This window comes from Acinonyx jubatus, chromosome A3 (genome assembly GCF_027475565.1).
Source record: "Acinonyx jubatus isolate Ajub_Pintada_27869175 chromosome A3, VMU_Ajub_asm_v1.0, whole genome shotgun sequence".
In the NCBI taxonomy this organism is placed as follows: Eukaryota; Metazoa; Chordata; class Mammalia; order Carnivora; family Felidae; genus Acinonyx; species Acinonyx jubatus.
The window spans coordinates 99,186,788-99,203,937 of record NC_069388.1 but is presented as its reverse complement, the minus strand read 5'-3'; the positions used below and the strand labels follow the sequence as shown (position 1 = coordinate 99,203,937).

General features: G+C 36.9%; 1 protein-coding gene across 3 annotated transcripts in view; it reads left to right on the top strand.

Annotated features, from left to right (window-relative positions):
• LOC106978136 (E3 ubiquitin-protein ligase RNF103) overlaps window positions 1-17,150 on the top strand; it is a 108,365-nt gene that overhangs the window by 20,504 nt on the left and 70,711 nt on the right. Inside the window, exon 4 of one of the 3 annotated variants that reach the window (XM_015075777.3) lies at window positions 292-2,814. The exons of 1 other annotated variant lie outside the window; for it this stretch is intronic. In XM_015075777.3, the coding sequence (XP_014931263.1) occupies window positions 292-1,867 (1,576 nt within the window). In that variant the 3' untranslated portion in view covers window positions 1,868-2,814. Of the gene's footprint in view, window positions 1-291; window positions 2,815-17,150 lie in introns of those variants that run through there. One more of the 3 variants, XM_015075779.3, reaches the window with a different exon arrangement.

Below are 17,150 nucleotides of genomic sequence, written 5' to 3'. Positions count from 1 at the left end.
TTTCTGATTTCCCTGACTAAAGGCTATTCTTCAAAAGACTAGAAATACAGAGATATGAAGCAAAAACAAACAAGCACAATAACAAGAAAAAGAGAGCTTGCTTTTGTTCTTGTACAACTGCCAGGTATTGGCACTACTTTTGATTATTTGGAGGTTATTTGGTTTGGGGGAAAGAGTATCTTTCAGGTGCTAAAGAAATTTGTTAGGGGGAAACAAGGTGCACAACAGTGAAGATGAGCAAGCTAGCTGATCTACCAGCCTAGTTGTTACTTCTGGTTTGCTCTCTTACAGATACTGCAGGAGAAGAGGCTGGTTGCGATCTACACTCATTATGTCTGTCCCACAAACGAGCACTTCTAAAGGGAAAGTCATGCTTAAAGAATATAGCGGACGCAAGATTGAAGTGGAGCACATTTTTAAGTGGATAACTGCTCATGCAGCTTCTCGGATCAAAACCATTTATAATGCTGAACATTTGAAAGAAGAATGGAATAAAAGCGATCAATATTGGGTAAAAATATACCTATTTGCAAACCTTGACCAACCCCCAGCTTTTTTCTCTGCACTAAGTATAAAGTTTACCGGAAGAGTGGAGTTTATTTTTGTTAATGTGGAAAATTGGGACAACAAGAGTTTTATGACAGATATTGGTGTATATAACATGCCATCATACATTCTTAGAACTCCTGAAGGAATTTACAGATATGGAAATCACACAGGTGAATTTATATCCCTTCAGGCTATGGATTCATTTTTGCGCTCATTACAACCTGAAGTAAATGATCTGTTTGTTTTGAGCTTGGTTCTAGTTAATCTTATGGCTTGGATGGACTTATTTATCACACAAGGAGCAACCATAAAGCGATTTGTGGTTCTCATAAGCACTTTAGGGACATACAACTCTCTGTTAATTATTTCCTGGCTACCTGTGTTGGGCTTTTTACAGCTCCCTTACTTAGATAGCTTTTATGAATATAGCTTAAAATTGTTGCGATATTCTAATACAACCACACTGGCTTCATGGGTAAGGGCAGACTGGATGTTCTATTCTTCCCACCCGGCCCTATTTCTCAGTACGTACCTTGGACATGGTTTACTAATTGATTACTTTGAGAAGAAGAGACGGCGCAACAGCAACAATGATGAAGTCAATGCCAATAACTTAGAATGGTTATCAAGTCTGTGGGACTGGTACACCAGCTACCTCTTCCACCCGATTGCTTCTTTTCAGAACTTTCCTATAGAATCTGATTGGGACGAAGACCCTGACTTATTCTTGGAGCGGTTAGCTTTCCCTGACCTTTGGCTTCACCCTCTGATACCAACTGATTACATTAAAAATTTGCCAATGTGGCGATTTAAATGTCTTGGAGTCCAGTCTGAAGAGGAAATGTCGGAGGGTTCTCAAGATATTGAAAATGACTCAGACAGCGAGAGCACAGACACTTTTAGCAGTGAAAAGGAAGTATTTGAAGATAAAGAAAGCATAGTTCACAATTCTCCAGGAAGAGCAAGTCACTGTGATGCTGAGGCTTGTTCATGTGCCAATAAATATTGTCAGACCAGCCCATACGAAAAGAAGGGGAGGTCATATGGATTATATAATGCTAATGAAGATATGGAGCCTGATTGGTTAACTTGGCCTGCTGATATGCTGCACTGTACTGAATGTGTTGTTTGCCTAGAGAATTTTGAAAACGGATGTTTGCTAATGGGGTTGCCTTGTGGTCATGTGTTCCATCAGAATTGCATTGTGATGTGGTTGGCTGGGGGCCGACACTGTTGCCCTGTTTGCCGGTGGCCTTCTTATAAAAAAAAGCAGCCGTATGCACAACACCAGCCCTTGTCAAATGATGTCCCATCTTAACCATGTGCAATTTGTCCTTTATAAGCTTTGAGTATCTTACAGCTTGCCTTTTTAATGTTAGTCACAATGTTTTTGTGGTTTGAAGTTTAGTTTAATGTTAGTGCAGTGACAGGAAATATACATTATGCTAATGTTGATGACAATTATTTGGTTGCCTTGTGTGTCAATTGAATGCATACTTAATTGTAAAAATTTTTATTTACAACATTGGAAATTCAGAAGTTAATGTTTTTTGTAAGCACAAAAGAAGTATGATAGAAATTTATCCTAGCAAGACTTTACAAGGTAGGATCAAATCCTAATGGAATTGAGGCAGTTTCTTATCCTAAATGTTTCCTCCCTTTTTACAATCTCTGTCCAGCACCTCTTGATTAAATAATGTATGCTCTGAGACATGAAATTAAAACGGACCTATGAAATAAATTATTTTAAAACCAGAAGATTACAGCTTTTCCAATGTTAAATTGTTTTTAGTGAGGTGGTTGAATGTTATAGGTGTTTTGCTGGTTTGTTCATTTCACAGGTGAGTGATCCTAGATTCATGAGGAAAAACACAAAAATAAATTATGTTGCTGACACTAGCCAGAGGTCCTGTTAGTCAGCCTCTTAGCTTGGTTAGCTTTGATGGGAAGGGATTTCATGGTGGGCTTTTTTTTAAGTATTAAGTCATTTATGAGAAGTATATTCGTCTAAGTAAAATCAACTATAACATATTAGTCACACATTGATTACTTTGTTTTTCCTGACTTTTATTTTGAAAAATGTCAAAACTGCAGAAAAACTGGTAGCAGTACAATGAACATCTGTTTCTCTAATTCACCAACTGTATGTATTTTGTTACCTTTGCTTTATCTTCTCTATATGTATTTATCTTTTTTTCTTTCTTTTTTTCTGGTTTGTTTTTGTTTTTTACTGATCCCTTTGGAAATAAATTTTAGTCATCCTGATGCCTCTTTACCACTGGATGTATCACCATGTATCTTCTAAGAACAAGGACTTTTTTTTTTTTTTTTTTTTGCATAACCAGAATACTATGATTACACCGAATAAATTTATTCACGTTGATTCAGTAATATTTAACATACAATCCCTACTTCTCACTTGCTCCCCAAATATCCTTTATATCTTTAGATGTTTTTGTTTTGTTTTTATTGTGAACTTAGGCACAGTTCATGCGCTGGGTTTGGAGTCCTTCCTTTCATTCTTTTCTAGCAGTTCCCTGCCCTTTTTTTTTTTTTTTTTTTCCCTTGTAAATCTTTTCTGATACATTTTGGAAGAGTACAGGCTAGTTAACTTATAGAATGTCCTACATTCTGAAATTCTCTGTTTCCTCACGATAAGATTTAAATTAAACAATATTGCCTGGGTGATATGTACCTCTCATTTGTATAACATTGGGAGTCACATGATACCAGTTTGTCCCATCATTGGTGAAGATAAATTTGGTTAAAGTCATAGCTGTCTTCTGTTTCCATCATAAAATACTTTTTCATTTAAGATGGAACCTGTGAGGCTATGTGAATATCCCAACGGTTTGGTGTCTTTTTTGTTTTTAATTTTAATTCCAGTATAGTTAGCATACAGCGTTATATTAGTAAGCCAACGGTTTTAACATTCACTGATGGTTATTAATCTGAGTCAGTTATTGAATAGGAGTTGTAACATGGGGATTTTCTAATTGCACCCTTCATTCTACATTTTTTAGCTCACATTTTTTGTGAAGAACAGCTTTCCATTTTTCTTTCTGTCATACTTTGAATATTACTGGACTCACAGTTTCTTTTTATATTCGGTGTGTTAAAGTTCATTATTCTTTGTGGCGTCCAAATCATCCCAAATTTGATAAGGGAGAGCCCCCTTCTAGGCTAATTCCATTCTGTGCTATTGATATGTCCCTTTCAATCTCGAAATGGTTGCTTTTTGACACAAGGCATTCCAGGTTCACTTTGTATTTTTTCTGGCCCAGCACTGTGATCATGTCTGAGTTTCATAGTGCACTTTTAAAATCTTTCTTGACTGTCCCACCCCACATGGTAACAAAATGCAATTTTTTCATTCTGAATTATTGCTTGGTTACTAGCAGAAGCCTTCCTCCCCACCCCCCCCCCCCCCGCCTTCCCCCACTGCCTTCATGGTAGACTTGAGCCTTATTTTCATACATCAATGAAAATAGTAAGGACCGGCTATTACTGGGGTGCCTGGGTGGCTCAGCTGGCTGAGCATCTGGTTCTTGGTTTCAGCTCAGGTCATGATCTCATGGTTCATGAGTTTGAGCCCCACTCGGACTCTGTGCTGACAGTGCAGAGCTTGCTTGGAATTCTCTCTCTTCTCTTTCCCCCCACCCCCACCTTCTCTCTCTCTCAAATAAAAACTGTAAGGACCAGCTGTTAGTATTTGAGAGCTCTTTTAAGTTTTTAAATAAAAAATGCAAAAACTGCTCCTTGTGCTATTTTCCTTTTGAAAAAAAGTAATCACATTGTTGTAAATGTTAGTGTTTCCCAGAGTTCTGCGACTGGTCCACTGCTCTTTTCTTTCATGTTTTCAGTGGTTGTCCCCAGTCTACGTGTCCAGGCAAAGTCCCCTCCCCAGATCTGCAGTTTTTTGTACAGCCATCTGCTGAACAGGTTCTCCTGGGTGCTTCTCAGTGCTTAGTAAGTAAAACAGCTTTTCATTCTGTCCCCTACCCCCCGCACCCCAGTCATTCTCTTAGGGTCCTGATTTCAGTTAATGGGTCATAGACATATAATATTGTCACCTTATGAAATGTACACAAAAGTGTAGACATTTTAAAAGACAATTAAAATTTCTCCAGCATCCCAGGGCACACCATACTTTGGAGAATACTACCCTAGATGATAAAATAATCTCCTTAAAACCAGTTTTCAAGGCCCTTCATAATCTTCCTGGCTGACTTCTTAGACACATCAGACTCTGGCCTGCTTGTCTCTCCAGGTCCATGCTCTAGTTTTTCTCAGCTTGGTGCTTTGCTCTCCCTTCTGCCTAGTGTTCTCACCCCTTCTTCTCTGCTTTGTCTGGCTAGATCCCATTTTTTCCAGAAATTCTACGCCCTCCTACCCATCTTTTCCTTCTCCACCAGGTTTATAAAGAGGCAAAGATATCTTTACAGTGAAAACTCAGGCAGCTGTCCTCTTACTCAAATGATCAAACTTATCATCACCAACAATGGAGAAAACTGATATGTGCCCTTCTAATCTTAGTGATAGCTTGCCATTCCTGATACGTACGTGTTCTTATATCCTACTGATACCTCACACATTTCTGTCGTATTTCGCTGTATTAAAACTATGCGTGGTTTTTTTTTTTTTTGTGAATTTGTAGTAGGAATTGTGCATTATTCACCTAAATATCCACAGTGCAGGGCATAATATAGACATTTTGCGTATTAGACATGCCATAAAAATAATACAATAAAGTTGGGGAGGAAATCATTGCCAGAAGTTCAGATCTCCAGGGAAAGCTTGACTCATCCCTTAAATGTTAAGCACAGCAAATAATGTTTTTGTCAGTTTCCTGGAGGTGGAGAATTGAAAGACATATTCAAGGTTGACAGACTCTAGACTTGAACTGTGTTTAAAAAGAAAGTATGGATTCACAGAACAACCTATTGAATTTAATGAACTAAAGATTCCAAGTATGTGGGCTTTGTAGTTACTGAACTCTGGAGTTAACTGCAATAGTAGGACATATGATTGTGTTCTGCTCAAATGTTTTTCTACTGTCTCTCATTTTTTTGTGTCTTTCTTTAAGGATAATATCCCTGAGGACAGGTGTAATGCTATAATCTACTGTTATAGCCTTACAGTATTAGACCCAGAGTTGATATACAGTAAGTAATTATTGGCTTGAATTTTAAAAATCTATGTTAATTTTATCCTTTACCAAACTTTTTACCACCCATCTAGTATTGGTAGAAAAGATAAAAGAAATTATATTTTTAGTACCCATTAGTAGGGACAAAGATAATCGATACTTATGGTCTGCTCCAAGACAAAGATCTTAATTTTTTTTTTTTTTTTGTAGTCACAACCTCTTTTCAGCTCTTCTTTAGATTATTTGGGAATCTTTCTCCTTGCTCCCATGTTTTCCCCCTGGGCCATTTTATTGTTACTTAAAACTCTACCCAAGGGATAAAAAATGGCAGAAGTAAAGTAAGTGTTGGGTCCTTTTTGCTATTGGATTTGATTAAAATTTAGAGAAGAAAAAACAGAAATTCAATTGTGAAATGACATTTTGAATCATCTGTGTTTTAATCATTTTACTCTTGTTCTCATTGCTTCTCTGCCTTTTGGCTAAGATCAAGTGTATTCTTGTTCTTGGTGCCAAATTTTAAGTATACTGATTAATGATTAATTTAGGCAATCTCTTTACTTGATCTTTTGTACCATCTTCTCACCCAAAGTTTTTATTGTTTCATAATGTAATAGATCATTTTACTGCCTAATATCCCTGTGCAATAGGTAGAACAGAAGGAATCCCCACTTAATAGTCAATTGAGTTAAAGATGTGGCTCAGCAAAGGACACAGCTTTCAAATTTGAATTGTCTTTAGGGCCCAGTGAAACAGTTTGAGTAGGAGTGGTGAGGGCAACAGTGTCCTTGCTCCATCTAAAGGTATTTAAATATTGTTTTTAAAGATTGCATCAGCCAGTCGAAGCTGGTGGTGGCTTCTTTATAACCTCTGTATGAGATTCTATCTTGTTCAGGGCTCTTTCTACCACATTTTTACTTAGAAATAAGTGCATTTGTGGAAAAGACAATAGGAAACTGTCTTTTGTCAAAATTATATTCTCCTTCATGCCAATGCTAAATTGCATACTTGTTACTGTCAAATTCACTTAGTTTATGGGCATGATGGGATAATAAGCTCTTTATGTTCTATGTTAAATGGTGCTTGAATATTCTTATATACAGTCTGTTTTAAAATACACTCTTAGTATTGACACTGCCTAACTGACTTGATAACATATTTATCAAATAAGAACAAATATAAGCTTAAAAGTAGACAGGTACCTGGGGTACCTGGGTGGCTCAGACGGTTATGCGTCCAACTTTGGCTCAGGTCATGATCTCACAGTTCCATAAATTCAAGCCCTGCCTCAGGCTCTCTGCTGTCAGTGCAGAGCCCACTTAGAATCCTCTGTCTCCCTCCTTCCCTGCCACTCCCCTGCTTGCACGCATGTGTACGCTCCCTATCAAAAATAAATAAACATTTAAAAAAAAAGAGGGGTGCCTGGGTGGCTCAGTCGGTTAAGCGTCTGACTTCGGCTCAGGTCATGATCTCATGGTTCCTGGGTTCGTGCCCCATATTGGGCCCTGTGCTGACAGCTCAGAGCCTGGACCCTGCTTCCATTTCTGCGTCTCCCTGCCTCTCTGCCCTCCCCTCGCTCGCTCTCTCTCTCTCAAAAATAAATAAACCTTAAAAAAAAAAAAAGTAGCCACCCAAACATGTCAAAGTTCAGGTACTACCTGTTTTCTTTTTTTTTGTTTGTTCATTTTAAAATTTATATTTCCCAACTTTATTGAGATAAAATTGACATATATCATGGTGTAAGTTTAAAGTGTATGATGTACACTTGACTTGATAAATTTATACATTGCAGTATGATTACCAGGGTAGCATTAGCTAACACCTCCAACACATCCCATAATTACTTATTTGTAATAACATTTAAGATCTACTCTCTTCGCAACTTTCAAGTATATAAATACAATATTTTAAACTATAATCACAATGCTATGCATTAGATCCCAAAAACTTACTCATCTTCTAACTGGAAGTTTTCTGTTTCTATGAGTTTGGCTTTTTGCTGTTGAGTTTGTTGTAGATTCCACATGTAAGTGATATCATACAGTTTTTGTCTTTGACTTATTTCACTTAGCATAATACCCTTAAGATGCATCCATGTTGTCACTAATGTCAAGATTTCCTCGTTTCTCGTGGCTGAATAATATTCCGTTGTATAGATGTGGTATGTACATATGGTAGTATATATACCACATCTTTATCCATATATCTGTCGATGGACAGTGTTCTCTTAGAAGCATCTACTGAATGAATGAGGAGTCATACACAGATTCTTACTCAGAATTTATTCTTGCTTTACATAGAACTCAAATGAGCTTAGTAATTTAGCCTCCCAGTCTATAGGGTAGAAGCTACGCATGTAGAGACTTTGAAGTAGGGAGTGGAATCTGATAGAGGCAGGGCAGGCAAGGAAGTCATAGTTACAGTAGTTTTGATAGTAAGAGTTAAATGTAAAAGACCCAAACAAAAAACAGTAGTTTGTGCCAGAAGTATAGTGTCAAATAATTTCCCGAGAGAATATCAGTATCTTGCCAAGAATGATTCTGTGTTATCCAAAAAAACATTTTATCAGTACCATTTGCACAAGAAGTCAGGAAAATTCATTTTATTATATTCAAAATCGTTTTAAAACTATTAAACTTTAAAATATTTTGAAACTTTAAAACGTTTCAATAAAGTGAAAGTTTCTGTTTCCTGGAAAACCCATTCAGTGGGCTAGGGTGGGAAAACAGAAATCTTGTTCCTTGCATCCCTATAAAAGGTTAATTCCTCACACCCTCACCAGTTATCCATAGCACGCTGCCAGTTGTATACTAGAAAAAGGATGTTCATATACAATGTATATTTAGTCACCGTCACTACTGTTGGTGAAATTCTGTGAGCTCTTTTCATTTGGGAATGTACTTTGAGATCTTCATCTGTTGATAAAGCAGGGTCTGGTGACATATTTCCACATGGAAACTTATTTGGGGCTTTATGAAGGAAGTCCTTTTACAAAAACAAAGTAGTAGGGTTTCAGACCAGCAAAAGGGAAGTTAGAAGAATTCTGGTATTTTCAGGGCTGCTTTTGTTGTTATTGTTTAAATGCTTCCCATTTAGCTTTACTCAATTCCTGAGTTAAGTGGCTAAAACAGTAGGTTTTTGGAACCAAATGCCTCAAGCTGACTCTGAGTTGCAGGAGGCTTGGGTAAGAGACTCCTCTTGCCAAACACAGCAAATTTTGGGCCTTTAAAACAATATTGTTCAAAGTGTTTGTTAGTATTGAGCATGGCGGACTGTGACAAATCTTGATGTATATTGCTTTACTTTAAAAACACTTGTCTGATGAGAAGGAAAAAAGAAAAGGGACGTGATTCTTACAGTTTTCCTGTTTCAAATAATAGAATCTGAGTGTCAGAAGCAAATAAAAAGGCCATTTTGTCCAGTCTTCTGCCTTAATTTAGGTTGTTGATATCCCAGTCATAAATAAACTGGCACACTCATCATTTGCATGCTACATTTGCAAAAATCTATAAACAACCCACCTGCCAGGATCCACAGAAAAGCATGCCATTAACTGGCAATATAGCAATAGCAGGTGATGAATGCCCAGATTTGGATACTTCCCATGTCACCATGGGAAGGAGAATGAAATCAGGAGTTCATCTGTTAAAAAAGCCAGTCCTAGGAAAACCTCCTTGCTCTGAAACATATTCTGCTATCTACATTTATTCATCAAAATGGCACGTATTTAACCAGGATCTTTATTTAGAGGGAAACCTGTGAACTGTAAATTATTAAACCCCAACCTCATGAGTTCAGTGACCAGCTCATCCTGTTACCCTGAATTATCTCTGAAACAGGGAACAAGAGATACGAGATCAGCTTTCTTCTGCTTCCACTGAGCATATTCTCCACTCTCTGCTGTTACTGAATCAAGGCATATCTACACAGACTCTGCTGTATTTTCATGGCTGTGGAAAGGTTGAGAGGTAAAAGATGGTTTATGGCATGATACGCACCAGACTGGGTTATATAGAAACTGGAGAAGGGACTTTTTATTTGAAAGTTTTCTGAGAGCTGGGATGCCTGGGTGGCTCAGTAGGTTAAGCTTCTGACTCTTGATTTCAGCTCAGTCATGATTTTAGGGTCGTGAGAGCAACCCTGCCTCAGGCTCCATGCTAAATGTGGAGCCTACTTGGGATTCTGTCTCCCTCTCTCTGCCCCTACCCTGAATATGCGTGCTCTCTCTCTCTCAAATAAACTTCAAAGTTTTCTGAGAGCTAAAAAAAGACTATAATAATTCATTCACTTACATTCCTTTAAGGGGGAATATATCTAATTAACCCATTCTGGGCAAATGTATGCATTTTATTTAGAATCTGGTAATCAGAGACCTAGCGTTTGTTGAAACAGCTTGGAGTTCTTAGTCCGGCGAATGTGTTTGTTGCTTGTTTATCGGAGAATTAGTACATAGTCTGAGTGCAGGACTAATGTTTTCCTATAGGGCAAACCATAGGTAGGAATCAGAAAAGGCTTTTGATGCTTCATAATAACATTATTGATCAGCTAAAAGGGAGGGGAGTAGGACAAGAGAAGGATGGAACAAAATGAAGATACCTTCACCATCTATTTCTTCTTTAATCACTTCCAGTTATCCAAGGAAAATACATCCTTTTTTCCATTTGAAGTTTTTACTGAAAGGCAATACATCTCCATAAAAGTATATAAATATTAAATGTGCAGGTTATCAGTTTCTCACAAACTCAACACCCATCACCCAGATCAAGAAACAGAACAATTGTCACATCCCTGAAACCTCCCCTGGTTACCTCCTGGTCACTACTTCCACCATTCTGCCCAAATTTAATCTCTATTGATAACTTCTAAAATCCTAGGGTAATTTTGCCTCTCTTTGAATGCTATATAAATGGAATCGTATAGTGTGTTGTATTTTGTGTATAGTTCCTTTCATTTAAAATTACATATGAGGTTCATCTCTATTATGTGTAGCAGTACTTTGTTCATTTTCATTACTGCATAGTGTTATATCATCTGAACATACCACAATTTATCCATTCTACCATAATAGTCTTCTTATTTCCAGTTTCTGACAATTGTAAATTATAATACCAAATTTTAGCAAGAATGTAGAACAACTGGGACTCATATACTGCTGGGGAGGATGTAAATTGATATAACTACTTTAGAAAACTGTGTCTACCAAAACTAAACATAGGCAACTGTCCTGTGATGTCAGTGCGTGTTGTGTTTGCCACTTTATTACACAGCTGAGCAGAACACGTGCTTCATCTTTGGGATGCTGAAGGAGATAAATGGGCTTTGGACTGAATGTGGCAGTTTAAAAAATACCTTCATTTTTTGGACCGCTAACTCTCTCCCTCTCTCTCTGCCCCTCCCCACTCACACTGTCTCTGTCTCTCTCAAAATAAGTAAATAAACTTTAAAAATAAAAGTAATTTCCTTTCTGGGATCTTCCTCCCTTGCTTCTTCAGAGTTATTGTTCCTCTACAGTTTTGTTCCAGTTCTCAATTCATTTGGGGGATTTCATCAATACTCATGTTCGGGACGTCCGGGTGACTCAGTCAATTAAGCGTCTGACTCTTGATTTCAGCTCAGGTCATGATCTCACCATTCCGGGTTGGGCTGACCGTGCGCAGTCTGCTTGAGCTGACAGTGCGCAGTCTGCCTGAGATTCTCTCCTCCCTCTCTCTCTCTGCCCCTCCCGCTTGCATGCACACACACTCTCTCTCTCTCAAAATAAAAAACTTAAAAAAAAAAATACTCATGTTCTAGACTCCAACTAAATATGCTGATTGCTTCTGAATCTGCATCTCCAGAACACTGTATTTGATACTAGATCTCTGTATGGAGCTATCCGCTGGGCATTTTGCTTGGATGACTCACAAGCATCCGTGGTGGTCAAGCTGATCGTTCTCCCCCAACCCTGCCACTAATCTATTCTCCCATTCTTCCATTTTACTAGAATTTTAGCTGAACTGTCTTAGACTGCAGCCCACGTTGTAGTTACGTGTGACCAATGTGACTAATTCTTGACAAGTACAAGGTAAACAAAAATGATGCATCCCACTTCTGGATCTTGACTTAAAACATTAGGTATATGTATGAACACTTTCTCTTCTCTACTTTTACCCTGCAAGATATGGTGATAATCGATGCAGTCTTGAAAGTCAGGTGAAACCAGTGCACAGAGCTGCTTCACCAGCCTTGGTCCCTGAATGACCTCAAACAGAGCTACCTGACCATGGAGATCACTAGACTCTTCCACGAAACAAACTTCTATTTAATTTAAAGTCATTGCATTTTGAGGTCTCTCTGTTATACCAGATTAACCTTTAACTATGACCACATCTCAGTCCCATCATATCCAAAATTTACTAATCATCCTTTCATCTAAATATCCTATGTCTATAGTTCCAGTATGAGTAAAGGCTCCTGTAGCTACCTAGTCAGTGTTTCTCTCTCAACCAATTTTCCTAAGTGCGGTTCATACCATTTTTTTAAAATAACTCTGGATTTCTATGAGGCACCTGGGTGGCTCAGTTGGTTAAGCATCTTGACTCTTGGTTTCTGCTCAGGTCATGATCTCACAGTTTGTGGGTTCGAGCCCCGTGTCGGGCTCTGTGCTAACAGGCGAAGCCTGCTTGGGATTCTCTCTCCCCCTCTCTCTCTGCCCCTCCCCTGCTCTCTCTCTCTCAAAATAAATAAATAAACATTAAAAAAAATAAAACATAACAAAAATAATAAAATAACTCTGGTTTTCTACCTCTGATCATGATGGAGTAACTGGTACTGGACTAGTCTTCTTGCCATAACTATAAACCCAGACAAAAATATACGAGCGGTTGTTTTCAGAAAGTGGACAATAGGCAATATAGACTGAGATTGCTGGGGCACCTTGATGGCTCAGCCAGTTAATGTGTCTGACTTCGGCTCAGGTCATGGTTTCACAGTTTGTGAGTTCAAGCCCCACATCGGGCTCTCTGCTGTCATGTCAACAGCACAGAGCCCACTTTGGATCCTCTGACCCCCCCTCTCTCTGCCCCTTCCCCACTCACACTTGCGTGTGCTCTCTCTCGCTCTCTCTCAAAAATAAATAAATATTTAAAAAAACCAGAGATTGCTGAGAAGCAGGAAACTAACAGGGTAAACCCCATGATTACTCAAGTCTCTGCAAAGGGCAATTTCTTGACTGCAATGCAGAGAGCTCAAGTCCAAGCAAAGCACAGTGAGCAGTTCCACTGAAATTCCATTGATATTGTATGTATCTATAGTTCATTTTTTGTATTGCTGTATTGATTAGTATATTATTATATGAATATATAATTTGTGATATATATAATATATGTTAATTGTGATAAATATATAACAATTTATATATTCATTTGCTGATGGTTCATTTATTTCCAGATTTTGCCATTATCAATACAGTTGCCTTGAATATTATTATACATGTCTTTAAATGGACAGTAACACTTATGTTGAGTATATAACAAGGGATGGAATTGCTATATCATAAAGTTTATATATATGTTTAGCTTTAGTATACACTGCTAAAGTTTCCAAACTAGTTGTACCAATGTATACTCTAACCGGCAGTATATATGGGTTCCCATATTTTTTCCCAACACTTGATATTGTCGATGATTTTAATATTAACCATTCTTGTGGGAATATATTAGAATTTAATTACGTTTTTAATTTTTATGTCTCTGAATGATGATATGGATCATCTTTTCATACTCTCAATAGCAAATTAAATAATACTTCACATTGCTAATTTAAAAATTGGGGTGAATCTACTGTTATTAATATGTAAGAGTCCTTTATATATGCTGGATATGAGTTTTTATTTTGGAAATATGGAGCAGTTTTGGGCCTCCCTTTTCACCCTCATCTTTTGATGAATATAAGTTCTTAATGTTAAAGAAGTCCAATTTAATGATTTTTTATAGCTCTTAATTTGTGTTCTGTTTCATTTTTGCCTACCCAAAGTGTTGAAAATATTTTCCTATGTTTTGTTCTAGAAGCTTTGCTTTTTTACCTTTCATATTTCAGTCTGTGCTCCATCTCAAATGAAGTTTTGTGTGTGGTGTGAGGTAGGGATCAAAGTTCTTTTTTTTTCTTTTTTTATGGGTATCTAAATTGTCTTTGTGGAATTTTTTTTAACATTTATTTATTTTTGAGACAGAGAGAGACAGAGCATGAACGGGGGAGCATCAGAGAGAGGGAGACACAGAATCTGAAGCAGGCTCTAGGCCCTGAGCTGTCAGCACAGAGCCTGATGCGGGGCTCGAACCCATGGACCGCGAGATCATGATCTCAGCCAAAGTCGGACACCCAACCGACTGAGCCACCCAGGCGCCCCTGTCTTTGTGGAATTTAATGGAAAGAATATCATTTTCCCCCACTGAATTGTGGTGGTATTTGTTATAAACCAGGTGACAGTGTTTATATATGGTTCTACTACTGGGTTCTCTATTCTTTTCCATTAGTCTGTATAATAATTTCATACCAACACCACACTATTTTAGTCATTAGAATTTTATAATACTGTTGATATCAGGTAGCATAAATCCACCAACTTTAGTATTTTGCATTTCCATAGAAAATTTTCAAATTAGCTTATCAAATTCACCACACACACACACACACAAAACCCTTCTAGGTTTTAATTGGGATTTTTGAGTGATTGTAAATGGCATTGCATTAAATCTATAGATACCTTTGGGGGTGAACTGATGTCTTTACAATATTCAGTTCCATTTCATGAATATATCTCTCCATTTATTTAGATATTCTTTAATTTCTATCAGCAGTGTTTTGTAGTTGTCTGTAAAAGGGCCTTGTATTCAATTTATTCAATTCAATTTATTCTTAATTGGTTGATTTTTTTATGATTTTATGATTTTCATGGCATAAAAAATAGTGTTTTACAAATTTTACATTTTTGAGGTTTTTATTTAAATTCCAGTTAATGTACAGTGTAATATTAGTTTCAGGTGTACAATTTAGTGATTCAACACTTACATACAACACTCAATGCTAATCACAACAAGTGCACTCTTTAATCCCCATCACCTCTTTAACCTATCCCCCCACTAACATCCCTCTGGTAACCATCAGTATGCTCTCTATTGTTAAGAGTCTATTTCTTGGTTTGCCTGTCTCTCTCTTTTTTCCCTATGCTCATTTGTTTTTTTAAATTCTACATATGAGTGAAATTACATGGTATTTGTCTTTCTCTGACTTATTTTGCTTAGCATAATACTCTCTAGCTCCATCCACAGCATTGCAAATGCCATGCAAATGGCAAGATTTCATTCTTTTGATGGTTGAGTAGTATTCCATTCTTCTTCATCCATCCATCAGTTGATGGACATTTGGGCTCTTTCCATAATTTGGCTATTGTTGATAATGCTGCTATAAACATTGGGTTGCATGTATCCCTTTGAATCAGTATTTTTGTATTTTGGGGGTAAATACCTAGTAGTGTAATTGCTGGATCATAGGGTAGTTCCATTCTTAACTTTTGGGGGAAACTCCACACTGTTTTCCAGAGTGACTGCATGAGTTTGCATTCCCACCAACAGTACAGGGAATGCACTACATCCTCACTAATATCTGTTGTTTCTTGTGTTGTTGATTTTAGCCATTTTAATAGGTATGAGGTAATATCTCATTGTAGCTTTGATTTGCACGTCCCTGATGATGAGTGATGTTGAACATCTTTTTATGTGTCTGCTAGCCATCTGGATGTCTTCTTTGGAAAAAATGTCTATTCATATTTTCTTCCCAGTTTAATTGGATTATTCATATTTTAAGTGTTGAGTATTATAACTTTATATATTTTAAGTACTAAGCCTTTATTAGATCTTCTCCTATTCTGTAGGTTGCCTTTTAGTTTTGTTGATTGTTTCCTTTGCTATGCAGAAGCTTTTTATCTTGATGTAATCCCAATAGTTTATTTTTGCTTTTGTTTCCCTTGCTTCAGGAGACCTATATAATATAAAGTTGCTACAGGCAACAGATTTTCTTTTTTAATTGTTTATTATATATAGAAAGAATGTGTTTTTGTATTTAGCCTTTTTTAAAAGCAAGAATTGTACCAAACTTGTATATTTTTTGTGGAGAGCACTGATATCTTTACTCTGTTGTGCTTTCAATCCATGAACATTGTATATGTCTCCATTTTATTTGGATCTTTGATCTTTCATGATTCTGTCAGTGTTGTGTAATTTTCAGCATGCAAGTACTATACATGTTTTGTCAGATTTATAGCTAAGTATTTAATTTTTTGAGTGATTGTAAGTGGCACTGTATTTTTAATTTTGGTGTCAACATGTTAATAGCTAGAAATAGTAGATTTCTACCATTTTTGGTAGGTTTCTTGAAATTTCTACATAGACAATCATGTCATCTGTAAATAACAGTTAATTTTTTTCCTTTCTGGTTTGTATGTCTCTTATTTCCTTTTCTTGTTGCAGTGGCTAAAACTTTCTGCACTAAATTGAATTAAGAGTGGTGAAAGTGGATATCACAATCTTAGGGGAAAGTATTCAGTTTTTCACCTTTAAATTCAATGTTAGCTGCAGGGTTTTTGTTGATGACTTTTAGCAAGTTGAGGAACTTTCCCTGTTACTATTTTTTGAGTTACTTATTTAATCACAAATGGTATTGAATTTTGTCAAAATTTTTTTCTGTGTTGTGTAATGTGGTCTGTGATTTTCTTCTCTAGCCTGTTATGGTGGATTACACTGACTAATTTTCATATATTGAACAGCCCTAAATCCTTGTAATAAACCCCACTTGGTCATGGTGTTTAATTCTTTTTACATATTACTGAATTCTCTTTGCTTTATTTTGTTAAGAATTTTTGTGTTTATATTCATGAGGGATATTGGTCTGGAGTTTTCTTATTTTATACTGTTTGGGGGGGTCTGGTTTTGGTATTAGGGTAATACTACCTGCATAAAATGAATTGGGACATATTTGCTCCTCTTCTATTTTCTGGGAGAGATTTATTTATTATTTTTAAAATTTATTCTCAAGTTAGTTAACATACACGGTAGTCTTGGTTTCAGCAGTAGATTGAAGTGATTCATCACTTACATATAACACCCAGCACTCCTCCCAGCAAGTGCCCTCCTTAATGCCCAACAACAATTTTCCCCACCCTGAACAACCCTCAGTTTGTTCTCTGTATTTAAGAGTCTCTTATGGTTTGCCTCCCTCTGTTTTTATCTTATTTTTCCTACCCTCCCCCCATGATCTGTTAAGTTTCTCAGATTCCACATATGAATGAAATCATGGGATGTCTATCTTTCCCTGACTGACTTATTTTGCTTAGCATAATACCCTCCAGTTCCATCCACATTGTTGCAAATGGATAAGATTTCATTCTTTTTCATCACCAAGTAGTGTTCCACTGTAACAA